The 22,193-nt window shown below is 40.7% G+C and overlaps 2 protein-coding genes across 2 annotated transcripts; one reads left to right on the top strand and one right to left on the bottom strand.

Moving 5' to 3' along the window:
- Positions 1–1,880: 1,880 nt before the first annotated feature.
- LOC143634798 (uncharacterized) lies at positions 1,881–4,014 on the top strand. The gene is made up of 3 exons (XM_077102790.1): positions 1,881–2,384; positions 3,227–3,399; positions 3,906–4,014. Exons 1-3 carry the CDS (start codon positions 1,881–1,883, stop codon positions 4,012–4,014), a joined length of 786 nt encoding a protein of 261 aa, XP_076958905.1.
- Positions 4,015–6,617: 2,603 nt separating this feature from the next.
- Positions 6,618–7,625, bottom strand: LOC143634797 (inositol-tetrakisphosphate 1-kinase 1-like). Its single transcript, XM_077102788.1, has one exon. The coding sequence runs from the start codon at positions 7,623–7,625 to the stop codon at positions 6,618–6,620; it is 1,008 nt and encodes a 335-aa protein (XP_076958903.1).
- Positions 7,626–22,193: the final 14,568 nt, after the last annotated feature.

Here is a 22,193-nt window from a genome sequence, read left to right as displayed (position 1 = left end):
AAGTGCGGCGAACTTAAGATGAGCATTTGAGGAATTTTTTTATCAAATATATGTTGTTAAATATTGATAGTAAAATTAACATCTTAAGGATTTTCATTGGGTAAAACCGAAAAACCAAAAAACATGAATGGAAAGACAAGAAACAACATAAATTACTACAACTTACAAGAAAATCGAATATCAAAATCAAATCATTTGAAGTGTAACGAATTATAAGCCTTTATGGGCCATACAACATTTGCAAAAAGCAGTTTCACTAAGCTACAAGAAGCCCACTCAATTATCAGTCCAATCTTCGTACCGTAAATACGGCTATGTTTTGGATGTATTTTTATTGGCCCCTTTCATTTCTGCCCGTGATGCCAATATGTAAGGTTAGCATTCAGTTAAAATTAGTATGAACGGTTGGCATCACGTTAAATTTGATATGGACGGTTTACGGCTTTGGTTGAGATATTATAAAAGTAAATACCTTCTTTCTTTCAAATTTTTATAGTTCTTTTATGACAGCATTTGGAAATATCCACAAATCACAATATCCAAGTAAGTCTTCTTAAGGCAGGATGTCAACCGTCCATATTGATTTTGACGCTTCAGGCCAGACTCATTCAAGACCATCATCATGGAGGAAACCCACTAATGTGGGAAAACCTCGTTGAGCCAAGTTTCGAACATAAGACCTTAAGATCTCAATCTTTAACCAACTTATGCCATTGAACCAAGAGACCAATGGCTTCTTATATGTTATGTTAACAAAAATAACATATTTTTTTCATGTATAAATTCTAACAATATAATATGTATAAGATTTTTATTATAATACTTTTATAGATTATTAATTAAACCAATTTTGTTATCCAAGTCTTCTAACCTTTTTTAGCCCTTTATAATACATAAAAGATAAAGCGTTCGCTATATTTTGAGGCCTGCCATTTTACTGATGTTTAAATAATGGTAAATGCCTATTGAGTTTTTTTTATTATTATTAAATAAATACGTTAAATTTGATATATGTTACATTTTTAATTTAGAGGATTAAATATGATATTTAGAATTTAGTGTGGGTATATATACAGTATATGCATGATATTTGGTAATTTTTGTAGAATATCTTATATATAAGGTGTTAAAAGTTTTGTATGGATGGGTATGATGTTTGAATTAGGTCCAGGCATATATGATACTTCGTAGTCTAATAATATCAATGTGTTAGATAAGGCGAAGTTACTCTTATTTTGCGAGGGTTGTTCCGATAAAGACCACCCACCTCCACCATCCCACCGCCACTCACTACCATTTTTATTTTATTTCATCTTTTCTAGCTTATCAGAAAATAAAGACTAATAATTCATTTCATTCCCTCATAGTAGCCAAACATGTCAATGGAATGGTAATTATTCATTCCATTACTTCGTTCATTCCATTCTATCGCTTATTCCATTACCACATACCAAACAGACTCTTAGTATTACTAACTTGATGAGTAATTCAAGACTTATTTAGTATTTTATTTATTTATTTATTTATTTTATAAATTATTAAATTGACTAGAAATTCAAGAATGCCGTACGGCTTCAATAAAGTCTTTCATACACCATCTTCAACTGTGGCACTATCCACGTCATCTCATTTTCACGTCTTCTACGTGATCCTCACCCCTTCTTTTACAAATCTACGCTACCTTCCGTAAATTAACACCGGCATAACATGCTCTCACGTGCACTTAACGCCGTCAACCAACACCTTGTTGTTTATGTATTTACAAACACACTGCTTACAATATTATTCAAACCTCATAAACCTCAACGCATGACATGATCTTAAACTTCTTAACATATCTCTAACAGAATTTTATAACAAAAGTTGAAGGAGATAATATAATGGAATCTCTTCTATTCCGGACGGGTTCAGGATCGGTCTGTTCGTCTCCTAGATTACCCGCCCCCATTCGACACAATTCATTTTCGGCCTTTTCACCTTTGCCACATTTGGAGGTGAAGAATCTTCGGAGGCTCCGCCGAGCTGCGTCCGAGCCAAAGAAATTTTCTAGATTAACGTCAATTAATGCTGGATCGCATGCCTTGCATGGCATGTTGCATGAGGAGGTATTGGCTGATGGTGAAAATGTTAATATTAGATGTATTGGATCGTTGAAGTTTGGGGAGAAATGTTTTGATCCAGTAAGTGGAGTCGTATTGGACGAGGGACGGTTTTCTGGAGTTGGTGGTGGAAGTGGACGAGATGGCGATGGTTTTGGTTCAGGTTCAGGTGAAAGTAACGGTAATAACGATCAGAACAGAATTGGCGCGCATTATCGGAAACTTTTGGAGTCAAATCCTAATGATCCTCTTGTTATGAGAAACTATGGCAAGTTTTTGCATGAGGTATATGAATTTTGATCCATTTTTAGATCTTGATCTTCAATCTTTAGCTCAGGCCGTTTCCGAGAACCCCTTTAAATTTTGGGGCCTGAGAGGCTGAGACGAGTAAAAAAACGGGTCACTAAAATCGTGTTCTCAGTTATGTAATAGATAATTTTACAATTTTATCAATAAGATTGTCTTTCAAAAGCCCAAAACAAACAAATAATAATAAAATGTTACTAAAATACATATAAAATGAAAGGTTTTTTCTATAAAAAAAGAAAACTAATTGTGGGTATAAAACCCATGACCTCTCTTTCCATAGTTTAGAACACTTACCATTCAACCAAAGAGTCATTTTGCTAGCTTTTTTGTTAAAACAAAATTATATATAAAATATAAATTTTATATTCTAACAATTATGGGCCTCTCGAGAGAGTGGGCCCGGGTCCGTCGCCCTCCCCTTGTGCCAGGCCTGGTCAGGCTATAACTACACCACCCCATCTGACTTAACATCATCAGGCAGCATCCTTAAAACACTCAGACTGCCATTTTGAAAAAAAAAAAGTCAGACTTTCAAAATTATTGGTTAGAATGATTGTTTGCACATATTTGGACAATCTTTCTAACCATGGGTCAAACTTTAAAAATTATTGGTCTAAATCGCCGTTTGATCTGTATTTTTAGACGATAGATGGTCAAACTTTACCATTTTTTGTTAAAACTACCGTCTAACCTTTATCAGGACAACCGTATAAAGTATAAAACATAGATGTCAGATAATATGTGTATATATGATCCTCTTAGTTGATTTGGTGACTAAGTTATTGTTATTGACTACATAAGTATTTTCCTAATTTTAGGTTGAAGGAGACCCTGTTAAAGCAGAGGAGTATTACGGACGAGCAATACTAGCGAGTCCTGGAGACGGAGAGCTTATGTCGTTGTACGGAAAATTAATTTGGGACGTGCATCGAGATGGAGAGAGAGCGCGATATTACTTCGATCAAGCGATTAGCATCTGTCCTAATGATTGGTACGATATTTATCTTGTTTAATCGTTCTCATTTAATAAATCTAAAATTTGAAAGGGACGTTATATTTAGGCACAAGCCTCGTACAGGCCTATACGAATCATATAAACACCTAGTATTGTGTGTTATACTCTTCACGATGTAGCCCAGTTATCATATAAAAATAACAAAAAATAGGGTATGTTTTATAAGAATTTATTATGAGGTCCTATTAAAAGTTATAATTTTTTTCATTTAATAATTATACGACTTGTATAGGGGTATTACTGTAATAGACTATATGACTCGTATAGATGCCTATATAACTTGTCACTTGTGTAGCTCTAGATGACTCGTATGGGACTATACAAGTTGTATATTTTACTAGTCAACATCTTTTGACATGCTTTGTCATCTATACGACTCATATAGGCCTGAACGAGTCGTATAGATGTCAGACGGTGTCTGGATATTACATGCCAATTGAAAACAATAATGTAATTGACTAATTGCAATCTGAAAATTGCAGTACGGTGATGGGATCATACGCGCAGTTTTTGTGGGAAGCGGAAGAAGATGAAGACATTGAAGAGGAATCTGAATCTATGGTGTCGGTTCGTGCAGTCCAAACGATATAATGGTTGATACTTGGTAATGATGTTGATTACATAGGTTAACAAGTAATAAAATGGAATGATCATTTAATCTAATTGCTTAAGATGAAACTGTTTTCTACTTTCAATTTGCTTGTACAGAACATGAAGTTTATGGCCAATCTGTTTGATATCATCAGAACTCTCATTTCCTTAATGTTTTCGGGTTATTTTACCTTTTTTATGTAGTATTTAGTCTATTCATTTGTGATATAGATATTGCTATCAAATCCATGATACAGTTAGATTTTGATATGTTTAATGGGCCACTTTAGATGATGATTTATGTTAAATGAGCCGAGCCGGGCCGGGCCAAACATGTCTAATGGATTAAATCACAAAATATGCATAGTTCATTAGCTTCTAGATTGGCCAGGCCGAACATGTCAAACAGGCCAGGCCAAATGTTTCAACTATTATCCTGCAATTGTCAATGAAGTTCATTAAACTGTTTCAACATGACTAAATTCTTTATGCTAACAACTTTATCATTAATTTTAAGAGTTTTTAAGAATTTAATCATATAAAAATAAGACATAAGGAGTTGCGTTTGAATTTATCGAAAATCCCGATAATTGTTTCAGCAAATGTAATGTTATGCAATCATAATAAACACAATAACAGTCTACATAACAAGTGAATAGAAAAACTAGACACCAAAATGTTTGTTAGCCAACACAATTTGTTTCGGCCCATACTTAAACGACCCCCGTTGACCGTCTCTGACCCGCCATCCTGACATCTTTATATGATGTCTCAAATCTCACAGATAGTTAAAACTTTCAAATGTTCTAACATTTGACTGTCATATAATTATCAAAGGAACACAAACATAATTTAGTATTGACAAGAAGTTGACTTATGAATGCAGGAAAACAAGACATCATATGCCAGGGACATAAACATAATTAGAAGCGATTAAATTTTGTAACGGTTATTTTGCAGATCACCCCTCCCCCCCCCCCCCCCCCCCCCCAAGTTTACTTAAATCAGATGCATTATTAAGTATGTAATAGTAAGTCGATTTTCCTAATTTAATAAGGTGAACAAATACCAAATTTTCCATAAACGTAAAGATATCGCATTTAACCCTCAAACGTGACGAAATCTAGTATACATGGCAGAAAGTTAGGATCAGCAAGGAAAACGTCACATCAGTCGGTGCAGACAACATAAAACGTAAAGACGTCGCATTTAACTCTCCAAACGTGATGAAATCTAACATAGAAAGTTAGGATCAGCAAGGAAAACGTCACACCAGTTGGTGCAGACAAAATAATCGTAAAGACATCGCATTTAATGCTCCAAACGTGTTGAAATCTAACATACACCGACTAAATGGATGTCAAAACGCATAAATGGACGACAAAGAGTTAAATGGATGTCAAAACGCATAAATGGATGTCAAAGCGCATAAATGGAGGCCAAAACGCATAATAGAGGCCAAAACACACAAATGGATGTCAAAACGCATAAATGGATGCCAAAACGCATAAATGGAGGGCAAGTGTATAAATGGAGGCCGGAACGCATAAATGGGGGGCAGGCGTGACGAGATCTAATGTACATGACAGAAAGTTTGGATCAGCAAGGAAAACGTCACATCAGTCGGTGCAGCAAACATAAACGTAAAGACATTGCATTTAACAATCCAAACGTGTTGAAATCTAAGATACACCGCACACAGTTAGGATCAGCAAGGAAAACGTCACTTCAGTCGATGCAGACAAAATAAACGTAAAGATATCGCATTTAACGCTCAAACGTGACGAAATCTAATTATTACCTGTTTATTCCAATTACGATTTCGTCTACTGTACACGTCAGCCCGCATAGAAACAAGTTGAGGTTAATATCAAAAAAGGGTCCATACAGTACTAGCCGAAAACATCTAGTTTAACGCGCTAAATCCCAGCATCTAGTTTTATCAGCAGAAAGCATGACAGAAGGAACCATCTACAGAAACAAGCTAATGTTGTGATGAGAACAAGTTGCTAAAGGTATATAGTAATGTCTACTTGTAGATACTTTATGCAAACTAAGATTCTTCATTCTGATATTCAATCACCGGCACGCCTGTCATGTCATAAACACGTGGATTCTCGCATCTAACACACTATATAGCGGCGTATCAAAGCAAAAAAGTTACAATTTGGTATAACCGTAAGCCCGTGACATATTAAAAGCTATTGACATAGAAAGAACAGACCAAGTAGTTTAATCATTAATGATGCAGTCACGAACTCGAGTCATTACATTTCACTAAACAACCCGACAACACAACTTCGTCATAATAAACGTCACAAAAACGCAAGATTCATCCACTAAAGCGGGCACAAGGCACATTTTATAAAAGTTCGTAAACAATTATTACAATATGCCTTTAAAAGCAACCTAAACTCTATTTAAACTTCCAGACCCTATCTGAAGTACCTATACCAAAAGAAAAACACAACATCTACATAATCAACACATTAACCAAAACGAAAACCGAAAACCGAAAACAAAAGACAACAACCCTAAACATAACACTTTTACTAACAAACTCCAGATCAAAACCGACCCCGATTCGCTTCCTGCAGGCATTACTAGACCTCCAAGGCCTCTTGTTCCTCCACTTCATCCACAGCATTATCCACCATTTTCGTCGGTTTGTTCTTGGTCAAAACCTTCCAAAAAAAGTCAGTCAACACAGATTCATAACCAGGCATCTTAGCATACCCCGGGAAATAGTTAATATCCACAACAAGGTACCGGTTCCCAACTCGGGTATCCCTAATCACATCAAAATTGAAAAAATTCAGCTTCATCGCCTTATGCAGCCCGTGTGCAATCCCATGAATCAGTCCCATTGGTGGCATCTCAGCATCTTCCAAACTCTTGTAATACATCTCCTCATTCTTCACATTAATAATATTCGAAACTTGGCAAAACGATAGCGAACCACGCATACTTCCCAACTTCTCTTCGCTTATATCCGCCAACGACTTCCGCTTCATGCATTTCACATACTCCCCAACCACATACACTTTAAATTTCACCCCACCATGATTAACAAACTCTTGCAACACACTTGGTGGCTTCAGCTTCTCGAACCCCTCTTTATCGAATATCAACGACATTTTATGCGATTTCACACTCCCATCCGCCACCAACGGCTTCGCTATCACCGGATACTTCAATCCAAAACATGTCATATCTTTAATATCTTCCATATCTATAAAATCATTAATAACAACCTGTTTAGGTGTCCCAAAAGTGGCCATCTCATCCGAGTCAACTACTTCAATCTCCCCAACTACTTGCAGCATGGTAACACGGTTATGCAGCCGCTGGATGGCGTCTGGCGAGTCGATTAAAATGGAGGCAGGGTTGCGGTTAGAGTACTCATTCAGCTGTGTCCTCCAGCTTTCATTGTTGATCTTGTGGATCACGCAGTCGAACGGTCCTTGTTCGACTAGTGGTTTGTCGGTATCGATCTTGATAAGATCGATACCACGCTCTTTCGCTAGATTAACTAGTGAAAACTGAATAAAACTGCGTCGTTTCTTCTGTAACAACGCGTAACCAACGCTGAAACGCTTCGTTTCCGTCATTTTATGATCACTCAGTGAACAAATTTTCAAATGAAATTTGTTCTATGAGAAACTTAATAACTTATAGCAAATTTTTGTTAACAAAATTGTTGCATAGAATGTTTAATATTATGAGAATTTAGTATGGTGGATGGGGGTTATATATATAAGGTGGTGGTGGGGTTAGTTAACTCATGTGACGAGTTAAGAGTTAACTATGGTTAAGAGAGTGGGGTTAATTTGAAGAGATAAAAATGAACGGTCGAGATTTAATGTGGTGGTGGGGTACGTCAGCCTTGTTGACTTTTGGGGTCTCATTTCTCTACTTGATGACTACGGTCTTTACTCTTTCAAACCAACCATGTGTAGTGGGGCGTTTTCAGCCTATAAAAACGCCCTAAAATGTTTGGGTGCGTCGTTTTCGGGGCGTCTTAGGCTTTGGGTTTGGAGTATTTCTTACAAAGTGTCTCCCTTGTTATTCATTTAACAAATCAGGTTTTTTTAATAATAAAAATAATTCTTTTTTTATTAAAAATAAAAAAAATGTAAAAACATTAATTGGGTAATAACCGAAGGGGCTCAGTCCACTACATCATTTTGCTGTAAAAAACCTTTATGCTGACACAGCTTCACATGACGCAAAATGCCTCCGTAGATGCTCCATCCACTGCATATATTTATTTTTTTTCTTAGGTCTTTTTATTTAATGGGGTGCAAATAAGTATTGTAATAACCAATTCTGTTTTTTACTTTTTTTTCTTTAAAAGTTTGTTAACAACTTTTTACACCTTAAAGTCTTTTTACATGTTAATTTTAATAAGTTGTGAAGAAAAAAAAGTATATTTTAACAACGAAGTTCATATAAATCAAGAGGTCATCTTAAAATTATAAATGATGTAATTTTCACCATCTATATAGTAAATTTCTTAATAAGGGCACACTATACACATGCTAGCGGCAATCTAATCACCCACAACTTTCAAACAACTGTTTGAAAGGTTAAGATTTCAAATGATAGTCCACTAAGTTTTCAAATGGCCCTTTTGAGGGTTTTGTAACACCCCGACCAAAGGCGGATTATACATCGGGGCGCCACATATTGTTTCATTACTCGTGACACTATTGGGTGTCAATATTTAATAAATATATTCATTCACGCATGCGCAACGTATACATAAGATATAAATAATCCAACATAAATCAATATATTATAAATCAAAATATTCGAACAGCAATAATTTGTCTTGATACATTTTAATCTAGGTCCAAAAGTAAAAAACGTCCTATGTGTCCACAAGCTCCAAAACAGCTACTGCAAACCTAAACATGTGTTAAAATAAACGTCAAACACTTGCGTGTTGGTGAGAAATCAAGTTTAATACAATACATAGATAACAATAAATCTGCGCGCAACACGTGTATGTCTGGTGTTTAACAAGGGTGCAATCAGATTGTGATCAAGCCTAGATAGATCATAGCTCATAGTTCATAGTTCAATCCGTGCTCCCAATTGAGCACAAAAACGAGAAAACATCTGTGCAAGTGTAAAACAAGAAAACCGTAAACGATAGGTCTCCCGTGTTCATCTAATGGATCCATGAAAACTTCGGAATAGGCCGAACAAAGCGGTTAATGATACACACATACAAATAAACAGCCAAGTAAACGTCCTCAACACATGGGATACTGCGCGACTAAAGTTCATAAACAAGTTTAAGACTCTAAGTTTGTATGAACACATGAACATCCCAAAACATTAAAAATAAAAAGGGATTAGGTACGAGATTACTCACTTGATAAACGGTGCGGTGTAAGATAAAGCAAGAACCAACTTTAAACAAGCACCAGTTAACCTATAATTAAAGATTATTGTTTTAATGATTTGTTTTAAGTCTTGATTATAAGTTAGCACAATTAATAAGTAAATTATTATATAATATATATATATTACCGGAAGAGCAGGACAGAACAGGGAGGAAGACGGAGGCGGAGAGGGAGGCGGCAGAGAGAGAGCAAGGTGAACAGGAGAGATTAAGTGTTTTGTGTGCGTAGTGTTAGGAAAAATAATACTATTATTTATAGAGAAACCCTAGGGAACACAATCCCTAGAAAAAGGGGAAAAGATCTCAAAAAGCAAAAGATTCCAAAAGCAAAAGATATCAAAAGATATGGCAGCAAGGAAAAAGAGAAAAAGGCTGACAGGGAACAGTAAAAAGGCATGGGCGGTTCAGAAAAAGGTACTGGTCAAGCATGGCAAAAGCAGATCTCAAAAGATTATGTCAGTCACTTTATCTGCCAACCAATGGGGTTGGTGCGCATGCTGCGCCGAAAGCAACTTTTCAGACATAAAGCAGATTAGGTCAACAGCTCAAAAGATAAGACATCACAAAAGCAAACGGCTAGATTAAACAGAAGAAAACTCAAAGGGTTTAGCGCGAGAAGGCTGGAGCGCGAAGGCAAAAGTGCGCGAGCGCGAAGGCAGACAGAACCAACCTTAACGCGTCGCGGGAAGAATCACATTTCTTAGCGCGCCGCGGGAGGAACTAAAATTCCTAGCGCGCCGCGGGGAGAACTATAGTTCTTCGCGCGTCGAGGGATGAACTACGATTCTTAGCGCGCTGCGAGAAGAACTACAAATCCTTAGCGCGTCGCGGGAAGAACTACCGTTCTTAGCGCGCTGCGAGAAGAATTACAAATCCTAAGCGCGCTGCGAGAAGAGTTCGTCTCGCGAATCGCTGAAACAGGTGGTCTTCACGCAGGATTCCTTGGAGTGGAGCTGCGCAGACAACCTTAGGCGGGAAGGAACAAAGGACAAGCAAAGAGTTAGAAGAAAAAGAGGGAAACAAGGCGTAAGGGCGGGACGGCGACAAGAGGGAAAAGAAGGCGGAAAGAGAGAAGGAGAGGGACGGGACGGCGGAAAGAAAGAGAGAGAAAGAGGCGGGAAGGAAAATACATTATTATTATTAAAAGTAAAATATAAGTATAAATAAATATTAAATCATAAAAGGAGATCGGGTCAGAGAAACGGGTACCTGGGTCGGGTCGGATCAGGGCAGATGTCACAGTCTCCCCTACTTTAAGAAATTTCGTCCCGAAATTTATCTCGAAGTAGGTTGCGCAGAGAACAGGTGCGGGTACTTGATCTTCATTTGATCTTCCCTTTCCCATGTAAACTCGGCTCCGCGCTTGGACTCCCAGCGAACTTTCACGATAGGGATACGACTGCGCTTGGTTTGCTTTACCTCGCGATCCATAATCTCAACAGGCTTCACAACGAAATGCATAGTTTCATCAACTTGAACTTCATCAAGTGGAATGTGAAGGTTCTCGTCAGCTAAACACTTCTTGAGATTGGATACATGGAACGTTGGATGCACATTACTGAGCGCGGGCGGCAGGTCAAGTCTGTAGGCAACTTTTCCTACACGCGCGAGAATCTTAAATGGTCCAACATATCGAGGAGCAAGCTTACCTTTCTTCCCAAAGCGGACAACACCTTTCCAAGGCGACACTTTGAGGAGAACAAGATCACCAACTTGAAATTCGAGAGGCTTCCGCCTACGATCTGCGTAACTCTTCTGTCGGCTTCTGGCAGTCAGCAGATGATCACGGATCTTGGCGATTTTATCGGTTGTCTCTTGAACAAGTTCGGGTCCTGTGATTTGAGTTTCACCCACTTCGCTCCAACAGATCGGGGAGCGGCACTTACGACCGTAAAGTGCTTCAAATGGGGCCATACCGATACTGGAATGATAGCTGTTATTATAAGAGAACTCGATCAAAGGCAGGTGCGAATCCCAATTACCTCCAAAATCAAGAACACAAGATCGGAGCATATCCTCAAGAGTTTGAATAGTTCGCTCAGACTGACCGTCAGTCTGAGGATGATATGCCGTACTCATGTCCAAGCGAGTTCCTAGCGCAGATTGGAGAGATTTCCAAAAGCGAGATATAAAACGGCCATCGCGATCGGATATGATGCTCAAAGGAGTACCATGGCGGCAGACAATTTCCTTGACATAAAGCTGCGCGAGATGCTCAACACGGTAGTTTTCACGAATGGGCAGGAAGTGAGCAGACTTAGTCAATCGATCCACTATTACCCAAATGCTATCATGTTTGCTTGCTGTCAAAGGTAACTTGGTAATAAAGTCCATCGCTACACATTCCCATTTCCACGTAGGAATTTCTGGTTGTTCGAGCAAACCAGATGGGCGTTGGTGTTCAGCTTTTACTTTAGAACAAGTCAGGCATCTAGCTACGAACACAGCAATATCCTTCTTCATACCGGGCCACCAATAAGTAATGCGCAAATCCTTGTACATCTTATCAGCGCCGGGATGAATAGAATACCGAGATTTATGCGCTTCACTCAGGATATCAGCGCGAAGATTCTCATCAAAGGGAATCCAGATGCGATTAAGATAGCAGAGAATTCCACTCAGATTAGGGACAAAGTGCGCTTCCGCGCCACACGCTAACTAGGCGCGAAGGTTACCATTACTGATGGATGCGCGCTGCGCGTCACGAATACGCGATTCAAGGTTGCTTTGAATCGGCGCAAAGTGAAGATGCGTGCGCGGCAAAATACAGTTAAGCTGGCAGGGTTTTCGGCTGAGCGCATCGGCTACCACATTAGCCTTACCAGGATGATACCGGATCTCACAATCGTAATCGCTGATGAGTTCGTTCCATCGGCGTTGCCTCATGTTAAGTTCCTTTTGATCAAAGATATGCTGAAGGCTTTTATGGTCAGTGTAAAGGATACACTTAGTACCATAAAGGTAGTGTCTCCAGATCTTCAAGGCAAAAACAACTGCACCAAGTTCGAGGTCGTGAGTTGTATAATTCTTTTCATGAACCTTGAGTTGCCTTGATGCGTAAGCGATAACCTTGCCTCGTTGCATAAGAACACAACCGAGACCTTGGTTGGATGCATCGCAATACACGACAAAATCTTCATTACCCTCAGGTAGCGCAAGAACAGGAGCTTCACACAACAATCGCTTGAGCGATAGGAAGGCTTCTTCTTGCTTCGAGCCCCAAATATACGGTTTACCTTTGTGCGTTAGAGCTGTTAAAGGCAAAGCGATCTTTGAGAAGTTCGAAATAAATCGCCGGTAGTAACCAGCTAAGCCCAGAAAGGAACGGATCTCAGAAGGAGAGGATGGCGTAATCCAGTTCTTGATTGCTTCAATTTTGGATGGGTCGACATGAATACCCATCTTGTTCACAACATGGCCAAGAAACTGTACTTCATCCGACCAAAATTCACACTTGGAAAGCTTAGCATAGAGTTGCTCAGCTCTAAGCTTTTGCAACACCAACCGAAGATGTTGCTCGTGCTCGGCCTTGGTCTTAGAATACACCAGAACATCATCGATAAACACAATCACGAATTTATCCAAGAAAGGCCTACACACCCGATTCATTAGATCCATGAAAACGGCGGGTGCGTTGGTTAAACCGAAGGACATGACCAAGAATTCAAAATGTCCATAACGAGTTCGAAAAGCAGTCTTCGGAACATCTTCATCGCGGATGCGCAACTGGTGATAGCCAGAGCGGAGATCAATCTTGGAAAAACAAGAGGCACCTTGGAGTTGATCAAAGAGGTCGTCAATGCGTGGTAAGGGATACCGGTTCTTAATGGTGAGTTTGTTCAACTCGCGGTAATCAATACACATGCGAAACGTACCATCTTTCTTTTTAACGAACAACACCGGAGCACCCCAGGGCGAAGAGCTAGGGCGGATGAATCCTTTAGCAGTCAACTCTTGAAGTTGGCTTGCCAATTCTTGCATCTCAGCGGGCGCAAGACGGTAAGGAGATTTAGCTACGGGGGAAGCACCAGGGACAAGATCAATACGGAACTCGACTTCACGAGCGGGAGGGATACTGTAACACCCCGACCAAAGGCGGATTATACATCGGGGCGCCACATATTGTTTCATTACTCGTGACACTATTGGGTGTCAATATTTAATAAATATATTCATTCACGCATGCGCAACGTATACATAAGATATAAATAAACCAACATAAATCAATATATTATAAATCAAAATATTCGAACAGCAATAACTTGTCTTGATACATTTTAATCTAGGTCCAAAAGTAAAAACGTCCTATGTGTCCACAAGCTCCAAAACAGCTACTGCAAACCTGAACATGCGTTAAAATAAACGTCAAACACTTGCGTGTTGGTGAGAAATCAAGTTTAATACAATACATAGATAACAATAAATCTGCGCGCAACACGTGTATGTCTGGTGTTTAACAAGGGTGTAATCAGATTGTGATCAAGCCTAGATAGATCATAGCTCATAGTTCATAGTTCAATCCGTGCTCCCAATTGAGCACAAAAACGAGAAAACATCTGTGCAAGTGTAAAACAAGAAAACCGTAAACGATAGGTCTCCCGTGTTCATCTAATGGATCCATGAAAACTTCGAAATAGGCCGAACAAAGCGGTTAATGATACACACATACAAATAAACAGCCAAGTAAACGTCCTCAACACATGGGATACTGCGCGACTAAAGCTCATAAACAAGTTTAAGACTCTAAGTTTGTATGAACACATGAACATCCCAAAACATTAAAAGCAAAAAGGGATTAGGTACGAGATTACTCACTTGATAAACGATGCGGTGTAAGATAAAGCAAGAACCAACTTTAAACAAGCACAAGTTAACCTATAATTAAAGATTATTGTTTTAATGATTTGTTTTAAGTCTTGATTATAAGTTAGCACAATTAATAAGTAAATTATTATATATATATATATATTACCGGAAAAGCAGGACAGAACAGGGAGGAAGACGGAGGCAGAGAGGAGGCGGCAGAGAGAGCAAGGAGCAAGAGAACAGGAGAGATTAAGTGTTTTGTGTGTGTAGTGTTAGAAAAATATTGTTATTATTTATAGAGAAAACCCTAGGAGACACAATCCCTGGAAAAGGGGAAAAGGTTCCAAGACAAACAGAACAAGACAAAACAAAAGATAACAAAAGATATCAAAAGATATGGCAGCTGCAGGGGGCAAGATAAAGCTGACAGGGAACAGTAAAAAGCATGGGCGGATCAGATAAAGGTACTGGATAAAGCATGAAAAAGCAGATCTCAAAAGATAATGTCAGTCACTTTTTCTACCAACCAATGGGGTTGGTACGCATGCTGCGCCGAAAGTAACTATTCAGACATTAGATAGGTTAGGTCAACAGCTCAGAAGATAAGACAACACAAAAGCATACAGGCTGGATAAAACAGAAGACTAGACTAAAGGGTCAAGCGCGAGAAGGCTGAGTGCGCGAGCGCGAAGGCTGGCACAACAAACCTTAGCGTGCTGCGGGAAGAATCACAAATCCTTAGCGCGCTGCGGGAAGGATCACAAATCCTTAGCGCGCTGCGGGAAGGATCACAAATCCTTAGCGCGCTGCGGGAAGGATCACAAATCCTTAGCGCGCTGCGCGAAGAGCCTAGAATTCTAAGCGCATCGCGGGAAGAACATTCATAGCGCGCTGCGAGAAGAGCCTAGAATTCTAAGCGCATCGCGGGAAGAACATTCATAGCGCGCTGCGAGAAGAGTTCTCTTCACGCATCGCAGGAACAAGATGTCTTCACGCAGGCTTCCATGTAAGGAGTCTGGCGCGTGGAGCTGCGCAGACAACCTTAGGCGGGAAGGAACAAAGGACAAGCAAAGAGTTAAAAAAAGAGGGAAACAAGGCGGAAAGAGAGAAGGAGAGGGACGGGACGGCGGAGAGAAAGAGAGAGAGAGGCGGGAAGGAAAATATATATTATTATTATTAAAAGTATAATATAAGTATAAATAAATATTAAATCATAAAAGAAAGAGATCGGGTCAGAGAAACGGGTACCTGGGTCGGGTCGGATCGGGGCAGATGTCACAGTCTCCCCTACTTTAAGAAATTTCGTCCCGAAATTTATTTCGAAGTAGGTTGCGCAGAGAACAGGTGCGGGTACTTGATCTTCATTTGATCTTCCCTTTCCCATGTAAACTCGGCTCCGCGCTTGGACTCCCAGCGAACTTTCACGATAGGGATACGACTGCGCTTGGTTTGCTTAACCTCGCGATCCATAATCTCAACAGGCTTCTCAACGAAATGCATAGTTTCATCAACTTGAACTTCATCAAGTGGAATGTGAAGGTTCTCGTCAGCTAAACACTTCTTGAGATTGGATACATGGAACGTTGGATGCACATTACTGAGCGCGGGTGGCAGGTCAAGTCTGTAGGCAACTTTTCCCACACGCGCGAGAATCTTGAATGGACCAACATAACGAGGAGCAAGCTTACCCTTCTTCCCAAAGCGGACAACACCTTTCCAAGGCGACACTTTGAGGAGAACAAGATCACCAACTTGAAATTCGAGAGGCTTCCGCCTACGATCTGCGTAACTCTTCTGTCGGCTTCTGGCAGTCAGCAGATGATCACGGATCTTGGCGATTTTATCTGTTGTCTCTTGAACAAGTTCGGGTCCTGTGATTTGAGTTTCACCCACTTCGCTCCAACAGATCGGGGAGCGGCACTTACGACCATAAAGTGCTTCAAATGGGGCCATACCAATACTGGAATGATAGCTGTTATTATAAGAGAACTCGATCAAAGGCAGGTGTGAATCCCAATTACCTCCAAAATCAAGAACACAAGATCGGAGCATATCCTCAAGAGTTTGAATAGTTCGCTCAGACTGACCGTCAGTCTGAGGATGATATGCCGTACTCATGTCCAAACGAGTTCCTAGCGCAGATTGGAGAGATTTCCAAAAGCGAGATATAAAACGGCCATCGCGATCGGATATGATGCTCAAAGGAGTACCATGGCGGCAGACGATTTCCTTGACATAAAGCTGCGCGAGCTGCTCAACACGGTAGTTTTCACGAATGGGCAGAAAGTGAGCAGACTTAGTCAAACGATCCACTATTACCCAAATGCTATCATGTTTGCTTGCTGTCAAAGGTAACTTGGTAATAAAGTCCATCGCTACACATTCCCATTTCCACGTAGGAATTTCAGGTTGTTCGAGCAAACCAGATGGGCGTTGGTGTTCAGCTTTTACTTTAGAACAAGTCAGGCATCTAGCTACGAACACAGCAATATCCTTCTTCATACCGGGCCACCAATAAGTAATGCGCAAATCCTTGTACATCTTATCAGCGCCAGGATGAATAGAATACCGAGATTTATGCGCTTCACTCAGGATATCGGCGCGAAGATTCTCATCAAAGGGAATCCAGATGCGATTGAGGTAGCAGAGAATTCCACTCAGATTAGGGACAAAGTGCGCTTCCGCGCCACACGCTAACTCGGCGCGAAGGTTACCATTACTGATGGATGCGCGCTGCGCGTCACGAATACGCGATTCAAGGTTGCTTTGAATCGGCGCGAAGTGAAGCTGGGTGCGCGGCAAGATACAGTTAAGCTGGCAGGGTTTTCGGCTGAGCGCATCGGCTACCACATTAGCCTTACCAGGATGATACCGGATCTCACAATCGTAATCGCTGATGAGTTCGTTCCATCGGCGTTGCCTCATGTTAAGTTCCTTTTGATCAAAGATATGCTGAAGGCTTTTATGGTCAGTGTAAAGGATACACTTAGTACCATAAAGGTAGTGTCTCCAGATCTTCAAGGCAAAAACAACTGCACCAAGTTCGAGGTCGTGAGTTGTATAATTCTTTTCATGAATCTTGAGTTGCCTTGATGCGTAAGCGATAACCTTGCCTCGTTGCATAAGAACACAACCGAGACCTTGGTTGGAGGCATCGCAGTACACGACAAAATCATCATTACCCTCAGGTAGCGCAAGAACAGGAGCTTCACACAACAATCGCTTGAGCGATAGAAAGGCTTCTTCTTGCTTCGAGCCCCAAATATACGGTTTACCTTTGTGCGTTAGAGCTGTTAAAGGCAAAGCGATCTTTGAGAAGTTCGAAATGAAACGCCGGTAATAACCAGCTAAGCCCAGAAAGGAACGGATCTCAGAAGGAGAGGATGGCGTAATCCAGTTCTTGATTGCTTCAATCTTGGATGGGTCGACATGAATACCCATCTTGTTAACAACATGACCAAGAAACTGTACTTCATCAGACCAGAATTCACATTTGGAAAGCTTAGCATAGAGCTGCTCGGTTCGAAGCTTTTGCAACACCAACCGAAGATGTTGCTCATGCTCGGCCTTGGTCTTAGAATACACCAGAACATCATCGATAAACACAATCACGAATTTATCCAAGAAAGGCCTACACACCCGATTCATTAGATCCATGAAAACGGCGGGTGCGTTGGTTAAACCGAAGGACATGACCAAGAATTCAAAATGGCCATAACGAGTTCGAAAAGCAGTCTTCGGAACATCTTCATCGCGGATGCGCAACTGGTGATAGCCAGAGTGGAGATCAATCTTCGAGAAACAAGAGGCACCTTGGAGTTGATCAAAGAGGTCGTCAATACGCGGTAAGGGATACCGGTTCTTAATGGTGAGTTTGTTCAACTCGCGGTAATCAATACACATGCGAAACGATCCATCTTTCTTTTTAACGAACAACACCGGAGCACCCCAGGGCGAAGAGCTAGGGCGAATGAATCCTTTAGCAGTCAACTCTTGAAGTTGGCTGGCCAATTCTTGCATCTCAGCGGGTGCAAGACGGTAAGGAGACTTAGCTACGGGTGAAGCACCAGGGACAAGATCAATACGGAACTCAACTTCACGAGCGGGAGGGATACCAGGAAGATCATCAGGAAAAACTTCAGGGAAATCACGCACAACAGGGATATCGCGAAGCTTCTTTTCTTCAGCAGGTTTAACCACATGGGCTAGAAATGCAATACACTTCTTCCGCATGAGTCTTTGGGCTTCGGCGCAAGACATAAGCTTAAGACCACTGGAGGGTTTTTCGCCGTAGATGTGAAGATCACCATTCTCTCGAGGTATGCGAATCAATTTCTTGGCGCAAATAACTTCGGCGCGATTATGCGAAAGCCAGTCCATACCAATGATAACATCAAAGCTTCCAAGAGGCATAGGGATGAGGTCGATCAGAAAATCGTTTTCGTTAAGGTTAAGCGTGCAATCTTTAATCACAGAGTTTATTAAAATAGTTTCACCGTTAGCCAATTCAACTGAAAAATCTTCTTTTAAATCGTTGCGCGGTCGCGCAAGCTTCTGCTCGAAGGCGCGAGAGATAAAACTTCGATCGGCGCCAGTATCAAAAAGTACAGAAGCATAAAATCCGTTAAGTAAAAATGTACCATTAACTACGTCATTATTCGCTTGCGCTTGGTGCGCGGTTATGTTAAAAGCTCGTCCACGCGTTACTTGGTTTGAAATCTGGTTCACCGGATTCGCTTGTGTGATTTGCACTTGTAGCCTTGGGCACGCGTTCCGGAAATGACTGGGATCACCGCAGTTATAGCACGACCTGGGTCGTGGGTTTTGGTAGGTTGGTTGTGGGTTCTGCGGGTAGACTGGTGGTGTTGGCGCAATTGGGTTGGCGAGAGGGACTCTACAGTATTCGGCAGAGTGACCAACGCGGCCACATCGGTTACATTGTCGACACGGGGTTTGGGTTGGGTGGTGAAGTCTACAGGTTGGGCAAAAGGGTTGATTTCCTGTGTAAGGTTTCTTAGGTGGCGGGGCAGGGAGTGCGGGATTGGTTAAGGCATAGTTGTGGACTATAGGGGGAGTTGGGTAGGCTGACAGAGGGTTAGGCGTGTAAACTGGAGGTTGGTAGGTGGGTTGCTGGACAATGGGCGGGTTGGTAAGCGCATAGGCCTTGCGCCTGCGCTTGAGGTTGTTACGGTTTGAGGGTTCAGGTTTGGTTTCTGTTGGTTCAGGGAGAGTCTTGGTGGGTTTGGTCTTTTCAGATCCCCGCAGGAACAGAGTTCCTGCTCTGACATGGTTGTCGCTGAGTACAGCGGCCAACTCGATGGCGTCAGAGAGGGTTACTGGGTTTCTGGCCCATACAGAATCTTGAATTTCCATGGGGAGACCCCCAAGGAATTTCTCGATTGCTCGGCGTGAAGGGGTAACAAGGTGAGGGACCAGTAAGCTTAGCTCGTGGAAGCGCGTCGCGTACTCGCGCGCTTCTCCACTGTATTGCTTCAGGTTCCAAAATTCTTCCTCCAGGCGCTTTACTTCGTTGGGGGGGCAGAATTCTCGCGTCAAGAGATCCTTAAATTCCTCCCAGAGTATGCTGGAAGCAGCTTCTGCGCCACGCGCATGGGCTACTCCATTCCACCATGTAAGCGCTCTGGATTCCAGGACACTGGAGGCATATAGGGTTCGTCTGTCATGAGGGCATTGGGTGTGGAGGAAAGTGTTTTCAATCTTTTCGAGCCATTGGAGCATCACGGTGGCTCCTTCAAGACCTGTGAACTTTGGAGGGTTACCCGCGTTAAAGGACTTAATGTTATAACTGGAGGTATTGTTTTGGCTCAAGGCTTGGGCTATCGCGGCGGCCATTTCCTGGGAACGTTGCTGTCTACGCATGCGCGAGGCTTCTCTTCTCTGAAATCGGCGAGATAGCGGAGGCATTCTATAAAAATTTTAATTTTAGTTAATATCTTGGTTTTAGCACAAAGTATAACCTCGAAAAGCTTGGTTTCACGGAGTCAGTTACTGTCCAAAGTTAAAGTAAAATAAATGACCCTAAATGCAGACTTAATAAAGGTAACAAATTCGAATCAAGAATCGACAATTCATGTATCACCATGACTTTCCGAATTCCCAATTTAAAATATACGAGCAACCAAGTATTGGAGATTGACGATTCATGTATCACCATGACTTTTCAATCTTCAATATAAAATATACAAGAAAATGAGTATGGGAGGTTGACAATTCATGTATCACCATGACTTTTCAAGTCTCCAACCTCAGAACATAATCGTAAATGGAAATTGAAAATCAACTATTCATGTATCACCATGACTTTTCGGATTTTCAAACCCAACAAACGAATATGCAAGAAAAATCAATAAAAATCGAAATTCAGCAAAAGTCGAAATATCGCGAAATAAATCATAAAATCATATACTGCGCAAGCGCGAGCATATTCATAAATAACGAGTAATTAACAATAAGCGCGCAAACATGAGATTTCTCTCATGCGCGAGAAGGGACTCTTAGGTATTCTAGGTCGTTACATCTAACCACCTATCCTAAAGTCAACGAGCTCTGATACCAATCTGTAACACCCCGACCAAAGGCGGATTATACATCGGGGCGCCACATATTGTTTCATTACTCGTGACACTATTGGGTGTCAATATTTAATAAATATATTCATTCACGCATGCGCAACGTATACATAAGATATAAATAAACCAACATAAATCAATATATTATAAATCAAAATATTCGAACAGCAATAACTTGTCTTGATACATTTTAATCTAGGTCCAAAAGTAAAAACGTCCTATGTGTCCACAAGCTCCAAAACAGCTACTGCAAACCTGAACATGCGTTAAAATAAACGTCAAACACTTGCGTGTTGGTGAGAAATCAAGTTTAATACAATACATAGATAACAATAAATCTGCGCGCAACACGTGTATGTCTGGTGTTTAACAAGGGTGTAATCAGATTGTGATCAAGCCTAGATAGATCATAGCTCATAGTTCATAGTTCAATCCGTGCTCCCAATTGAGCACAAAAACGAGAAAACATCTGTGCAAGTGTAAAACAAGAAAACCGTAAACGATAGGTCTCCCGTGTTCATCTAATGGATCCATGAAAACTTCGGAATAGGCCGAACAAAGCGGTTAATGATACACACATACAAATAAACAGCCAAGTAAACGTCCTCAACACATGGGATACTGCGCGACTAAAGCTCATAAACAAGTTTAAGACTCTAAGTTTGTATGAACACATGAACATCCCAAAACATTAAAAGCAAAAAGGGATTAGGTACGAGATTACTCACTTGATAAACGATGCGGTGTAAGATAAAGCAAGAACCAACTTTAAACAAACGCAAGTTAACCTATAATTAAAGATTATTGTTTTAATGATTTGTTTTAAGTCTTGATTATAAGTTAGCACAATTAATAAGTAAATTATTATATATATATATATATATATTACCGGAAAAGCAGGACAGAACAGGGAGGAAGACGGAGGCAGAGAGGAGGCGGCAGAGAGAGCAAGGAGCAAGAGAACAGGAGAGATTAAGTGTTTTGTGTGTGTAGTGTTAGAAAAATATTGTTATTATTTATAGAGAAAACCCTAGGAGACACAATCCCTGGAAAAGGGGAAAAGGTTCCAAGACAAACAGAACAAGACAAAACAAAAGATAACAAAAGATATCAAAAGATATGGCAGCTGCAGGGGGCAAGATAAAGCTGACAGGGAACAGTAAAAAGCATGGGCGGATCAGATAAAGGTACTGGATAAAGCATGAAAAAGCAGATCTCAAAAGATAATGTCAGTCACTTTTTCTACCAACCAATGGGGTTGGTACGCATGCTGCGCCGAAAGTAACTATTCAGACATTAGATAGGTTAGGTCAACAGCTCAGAAGATAAGACAACACAAAAGCATACAGGCTGGATAAAACAGAAGACTA

This window comes from Bidens hawaiensis, unplaced genomic scaffold, assembly GCF_021521415.1.
Source record: "Bidens hawaiensis isolate Kalapana, Puna unplaced genomic scaffold, B.hawaiensis_p1.1 tig00007248_1, whole genome shotgun sequence".
NCBI classification, from domain to species: Eukaryota; Viridiplantae; Streptophyta; class Magnoliopsida; order Asterales; family Asteraceae; genus Bidens; species Bidens hawaiensis.
This window is presented reverse-complemented; position numbering and strand designations above follow the sequence as displayed.